The sequence below is a fragment of the Cucurbita maxima genome, unplaced genomic scaffold (genome assembly GCF_002738345.1).
Source record: "Cucurbita maxima cultivar Rimu unplaced genomic scaffold, Cmax_1.0 Cma_Scf00019, whole genome shotgun sequence".
Taxonomy (NCBI): Eukaryota; Viridiplantae; Streptophyta; class Magnoliopsida; order Cucurbitales; family Cucurbitaceae; genus Cucurbita; species Cucurbita maxima.
Genome location: NW_019272035.1, coordinates 3,343,180 through 3,350,211, shown reverse-complemented (window position 1 = coordinate 3,350,211; position 7,032 = coordinate 3,343,180). Strand labels below are relative to the sequence as shown.

Here is a 7,032-nt window from a genome sequence, read left to right as displayed (position 1 = left end):
AGACTGGGTTCCTCACCAACTATATGACATTCTGACTATCTATATAAAGAATAATTTTGTGTTGCTTCTTGCCCAATTCTTCTGGATAGTATATTATCCATATCATCTTCTTTAAAGCTTAAACTATTGTCACTTACTTAACCTCTAGATGAGAGAAACACATTTCTGAAACCTAGACATCCCATCATTCATGGTTTGCTCCCACTACTGTATGCCTCATCAAAGGGTTCTGGTTCCCCTGAATCAGTTAGCAATAAAGATAGTGTAATGAAGGGACATACATGTATGGTATTCTGATAGCTTTGGATGATCTTTTCAGCAACAATCTCAAGAGTATCTGCTACAACATCTCTAGGTGAATCTTTCTGCAACTCAACTTCAACTCTTACTTGCTTTGTTATCCTAGAACCTTTCTTCTTTTTGTCTTTGTACAAGACATTTTCATCAAAAGTCACGCCACAATGTTTTAGGATTCTCTTGTTCTTGACATCCCATGACTTGTACTTGAACATGTCAGAATCATAGCCTATGAGGTAGCACTTCACAGGCTCAGCGTCAAACTTGTCACTCTTCTCTGAATAAACACGAACATACGCAGTGCAAACAAAAGTTCTCAAGTGAGAGTATTTGAGTTCTTTTTCTGTCCATACTTCTTCTGGCAACTTGAACTCCAAGGGTATTGAAGACCCTCTATTGATCAAGTAGGTTGTTGTATTTATAGCATCGGCCCAGAATTTCTTTGGCAATCCAGAATGAATCCTCATACTCTTTGTCCACTCATTCAAAGTTCTGTTCATTTTTTCAGCAACACTATTTTGTCTTGCTTTATTAGGAACTACCCTCATTAATCGAATTACCTCAACTGCACAAAATGTTTTGAATTTTGACTTGTCGTACTCTTCTCCATTGTCAGACCTCAGACATCTGATCTTCAGGCTGGTCTGATTTTCAACTTCAACTTTCCACTTCTTGAAGGTAACAAACACATTTGACTTGTGTTTTAAGAGATAAATCCACACCTTCTTGCTGAAATCATCGATAAAGGTGACGTAGAACTTTGATCCGCCAAGTGATGAAACTGGAGATGGTCCCCAAATATTTGTATGAACCATTTCCAACTACACTTTCTTCAATTCTCTGGCAGTCTTTGTGAAGCTAACTCGTTTCTGTTTGCTCATAACGCAGTTCTCACATGGACTCATATTAACAGATTTCAAACCTTCCAAAATTTCTTTCGCAGCCAGTATCTTCATTCATTTGACGCTCATATGTCCAAGTGTATTGTGCCATAGACTTGAATTTGAAGCAATCTCAGCAACAAGAACCATGTTCATACACCTTGCAGTGGTGTATAAGGTACCAGATTTTGTGCCAAGTGCTACCACCGTAGCACCCTTCACAATCTTCCACGAACTCTTTCCAAACTCTGTTGCATAACCTGTGTTATCTAACTGACCAATAGAGATCAGGTTCTGAGACCAAGAATATATCTGACATCCTTTAATGTCCACTGATTTCCTGCGAGATTTTTTATGTCGACATCCTCTTTCCTTCAATCTCCAAAGCTTTGTTGTCAGCAAGATAAGCCTTCTTGAAATTGAATAAAGCAAAACCAAAGCAAAGTAATGAGAGCTTATGGTCAAAGTGAACAATATCATATCATTGTGGAGATCCGTGATTCTTAACATGGAATTAGAACCATCCCTTAACTTAGCCATGTTAATAGAATCCTCAAATATCGAACAAAGAAGTTTTGAGCCTTAAAGGTGTCGTCAAAAGTGACTCAAGTATCAAACAAAGGGTATACTTTGTTCGAAGACTCCAGAGAATGAGTCGAGCCTTAATTAAGCAGAGACTGTTCGAGGGCTCCATAGGCCTCAGAGGAGACTCTACAGTGTACTTTGTTCGAATGGAGGATTGTTGAGGATTCTTGGAGGGAGTCCCACTTTGTAAGTAAGGAATGATCATGAGTTTATAAGTAAGAAATACATCTCCATTGGTATGAAACCTTTTGGGAGAGCCCATAGCAAAGTCATAGAGAGCTTATGCTCAAAGTGGACAAAATTATATCATTGTGGAGATCCGTGATTCCTAACATCTTACACAATGAATTGTGTGTATCCTCGAATTGGATCTCCAAATTCTTTCAAAAGCTTCTCTAATGGTGGTTGTATTGGAGTTTAGGTTAGAGAAACTTTTCGTGCTCGACTTTTTTCACGTAAGTTGTGGGCAATTTGATTTAGAAGGTATAGTAATAAGTTTGAAGGAAATTGGTGAACCACAACTCTCGAATTAGGAAGAAATTCAAGAGTAAGAAACTCAAAAACTAAAAGACTATAACTCTGAATTGAAAGCTTGGTTTAGTTCAATTCTTGCTCCAATGTCTACCGATATTTCATAAATTTATAGAGGAATGATTCCCCTACCTTAAAACACCAAGAATCTTCATGATTTCAAGGTTGGATTTCTAGAACCTCTGCCAAAATATCTTCTCTGGCCTTGTCGACTTCAGTTTAGAATATCCACCGTTGGATGTGACAAGCTGTGGACCTTATGGATCATATCCAAACTGGAAGGAAATCCAAAACTTTCCTTTATTTTCGTACTTGAGTCCCTGTTAACCTCGAGCATTATATAAGTGTACCTTGAAACTCAAATACACCTTAATGGATGACTTGACTTACACTCGTAGAATAGTAGTAAGTAAGATATATGAACTTTAAAAGCATGAGAAAGCTACATATAAACCCAAGCTATGCAATTGGCCAACTCTAAAACTCTGGGTGAGCTTAAGGAACGTTAAATAGGTGAGTATTTTTATACTCATTCATGCTATTCTTTATTTACGAATGGAGCATAGATCCAATGAGAGCGTGTGGGTCTTGTAGTTGCGGGAATAACTTTTAGATCGAGTTATTTTCCTCATTTCTTAATTTAATATCTCTTTCTTGAAAATTGTGTTATTTTTGTAAACGGTTTGATGTCACTCTATGAATATAATTTTGTACTTTTTAGTATTTTTATGTCATTTATTTATGTTAGACTTTTAAACTTTTTATATATCTCATTTTACAAAATTGAAAATAAATTACCATCTTTTTACCTAACTAGTAATTTAAAATTTTAAAGAGTGGGTTATTGCACCAACAAACCCACGAGCATCTATCAAACGTCTAAAGATTGTGGGTATCTTACGAAGAGATCCAAAAATTCATGGGTTATGGTTAAGACACTAAAAAAATTGCATGAAACGAACCGAACCGAAACACAAAAAAAATCTAGCTGAACTATCTACAATCAACCAATCCCACGTAGGAAAACGGTTGGAATATGTGAAGGGGGCAAAGATGAGAAGAAGTTGGTGTAGATGAGCACACATTCGAGATAGAAGACAAACCCTCATCGGACCCAAACTAGTCACTCACTTACCTATAACGTGTTGGAACTCCGCCAAAAATTACGAGAAAATTCTCGTCGAACACAAACCCATACTGAAAATGGCAAGAAAACTTTTGATATACTATTGAGACTCAAGTCCTACTATGATGAGAGATAACCGAGACCAAAGACAGTAGAGACTCAACACAAAAACGATTGAGAAGTTGAAGAACAAGGTTAAAAGATCGTTTGTTCGAGTAGACCAAACAAGTAATAGATTGAGCACGTGATAGAGAGATCGAGCAAGTGAAAAAGAGAGAGTAAAGTTAAGGAGCCGCACCGACAAGTTGTGGGAAAGAAATTCAAGTGAGCTTATAGGGTTGTGTGGGACAAGTTTTTTTTATTATTTTATCCATGGGCTTAATTATTTTATTTATTGAGGAAAGCCCCAATTTTAACTTTGTAGGCAATGTAATTTTATTTTTAAAAATCATTTTCAATTTTTTTTTAATCCAAATAGTGAGAATCTTAAATGCTTCAATGTATATAAATTTTGAATTTTAAAATTTTAAATACAAAATAATGTTAAAAAATATTAATATTTATAATACTTATAAATTCAATCTACAATATAATATATAATAAATTACAGGATATTACAAAATAATAATTTTAGAAATTAGTTATTAGTTATTTATTGGAGAACTACGCTTAAATTAAAATCCATTTTTTCATTTTAATTTTCAAATTGTTGACTAAATATGCCCTTAATTTCCATTAATCGCATGCCTTTGACTTTACCCATATGTTTGACTTTGGCTTCATACACGTGTCCGTTCTGGAATGCTTGCATCAGCACAAACGCATGACATGTGTCAGAAACTAAAACCCAGAACCTATAATAATACAACACGTGGATGGCGGACGTGTCGAAGCGGGCTTTGGACGGTACCAGAAAATCTGGAAGAAACACCAATTTAATAATTAACTATTTTTCTTTAAAAAAAAAAAAAAACGCTTATTTGTTCCAACTAACTTAACCAAACCAAACCAAACATGCGTCTCGCCTTCGAATCATTGGTCGCCCATCTTCCGCCACGTCATACATTCTTTGACTTTGACTATATTTTTTGTTTTTACTTTTCAGGTCCCTCAAGTCTTTCGTATTTTCAATTCTTTATTTTTTTTTTTCTTTTCTCTTGAAATCATTCTTGAATTTGGTTACCTATCATGGCTCGGAATTTTCCAATCTTATAATAAAGTCGTTATTGAATGCTTCCTTGCCATTTTATCTAACTTTTTTTATATTTATTTATTTTATGTTAAAGGTTAAAGGTCTATTTTACCTCTAAATTTAAGATTTAAGTCATTACGTCCTTTTAAATTGTATTGACTAATGTCAACGATTTTATTTTAATTAAAATTTAGTTACATGTACGAGTAAATAAATTAAATTTGATAAATAAGAATACCTTATTGATTAAATAAAAATAAATATACTAAATTTGGGTAAATTTTGAATATTTATTTATTTATTTATTTTGATTATGGATGCAGCCCCCACATGAATGACGTGTCTTAACGTGGGAATATTTTATCTAATATTTTGAAATTTATGTTTACCAACTCTCTTTCCTTAAATAATATACTTTTGTAAACTCATTTTGTCCGGAATATTTTAAAATTCTAAACTTTATTTTTGTAATGTTTAACAAAATAAATGTTAAAAATGTGTTCAAATTTTAACTAAGTTAATGTTTTAATTCTTAATGGGTAAATATCAATTATTTATGATTTATTGAGATGGGTAAGCGGGTTAATCTGGGATTGTTTTTGAATTCGAACTCGAACTCACGGGTTGGTTAAAAATGTCAAATATTCTTAATTTTGATGGTAAAATTGAGAAAAGAAATAGGGTGTGAAGGATGGCGTGGAAAGTGAGACAAGTAAGCAGACATTGGAGGCAGTCAAATTAGAAAGCCCATAAAACAATTTCAACGCGCAATTGCAGTCTGTCCTCTACCTGAAGAACTTACTCAGAAACAACCCTCCTTCGCTCTCTTCATATCCCTCTACCCCTCCCCAAGTCCAACCAAAAACTGAACTAAAAAAAACATGAAATCCTTTGCAATGATTTTGGCTCTGTTTTCACTCTCCATTTTGGCTCACCCCCACCCAATCTCCGCCCATATCTTCCCCAACGCCTCCTCAATTCCGTCGTGGCTCAACCGAACCAAATACGCTTGGGACCAATTCCAGAACCTCAAAGGCTGCCGCCATGGCGATCACCTCACCGGCCTCTCCAATCTCAAGACATACCTTAATAAATTCGGCTACATTCCCAACTCCCCCTCCAATTTCTCCGATCTCTTCGACAATGTTCTCCAATCTGCCCTTTTAACGTATCAGAAGAATTTCAATCTCAACGCCACCGGCTTCCTCGACGACCAAACCCTCGCTCAGATTCAGCTACCCAGATGTGGAATCGCCGATATAATCAACGGCGCTTCTTCTATGAACTCCGGTAGCCCAGTGGCTCATAACGCTACTCGTTTTCACTCTGTTTCTCATTACTCTTTCTTCCCTGGCCGTCCTCGATGGCCTGACCACCGTCGGGATTTGACTTACGCATTTGCGCCGGAGAATGGTCTTACTGATGAGGTTAAAGGGGTTTTCACTAGGGCTTTTGCTCGTTGGGCGGCTGTTACGCCGTTGACGTTCACGGCGGTGGAGTCGTTCAGAGCGGCGGATATCCGGATTGGATTCTACGCTGGCGACCATGGCGATGGGGAGCCGTTCGATGGAGTTTTAGGGACTTTGGCTCATGCGTTTTCGCCGCCGAGTGGGCATTTTCATTTGGACGGCGATGAGAGCTGGGTCGTTACCGGCGACCTGAGATCGGCTCCCGTTACGGCGATTGACTTGGAATCGGTAGCGGTTCATGAAATTGGGCATTTATTGGGGCTTGGCCATTCCTCCGTTGAGGAATCCATTATGTTCCCAACAATCACATCGAGGACGAGGAAGGTAGATCTGGCCGTCGACGACGTCACCGGAATTCAAGAATTGTACGGCGCAAACCCAAACGGCAACCCGTCGCCACCGTCCAGTACGACGACGCCGCCGTCGTCGGTACAGGAGAGAGATATGTCCAAGGGAGGTGCTCCGAAGGTGTTGAATTCGTGGTGGAGCCCACTGGTAGTCGCTGCCGTTGAACTTTTCTTGATGAGACAATAATACCTTTGTAATTACATTTTTTTAATTATTAATTTATATTATGGTATTTACAATTTTAATAAATTTAGCGTAGCCTTATTGGTTACAATGATTTGCTTAATTTTATGTTGGTTTTGGAAGGTATACACACACACACTAGTTTGTACATAATTTATTATATAAATATAAGGATTTTTTTTTCTTTTTATTATTTAATTCTCAAGAAAAAAAATATATTTTGGATTTTATTGTAAATTTAGCCAAATATATTATACATTTATATATTTACTTTTCATATATATAAAAGTCAAAGTTTGAAGTTTGACTTGGCTCCTCTTATAGAAATAAGTTGCATGCTATTTGGGAAGGAGTTTTTTTTTTTTTTTTTTTTTTTTTTTTTTTTTTTTTTTTTTTTTTTTTTTTTTTTTTTTTTTTTTT

The 7,032-nt window shown here is 36.2% G+C and overlaps 1 protein-coding gene across 1 annotated transcript; it reads left to right on the top strand.

The window, feature by feature from the left end:
- The first annotated feature begins 5,424 nt into the window (after window positions 1-5,424).
- On the top strand, window positions 5,425-6,715 carry LOC111493905 (metalloendoproteinase 2-MMP). The gene has a single exon (XM_023143810.1). It carries the CDS (start codon window positions 5,494-5,496, stop codon window positions 6,613-6,615), a length of 1,122 nt encoding a protein of 373 aa, XP_022999578.1. The 5' UTR covers window positions 5,425-5,493; the 3' UTR covers window positions 6,616-6,715.
- Window positions 6,716-7,032: the final 317 nt, after the last annotated feature.

Excerpts from the sequence above, each read along its gene's own strand:
- LOC111493905 (XM_023143810.1), top strand. The coding sequence starts at position 5,494 with ATGAAATCCTTTGCAATGATTTTGGCTCTGTTTTCACTCTCCATTTTG.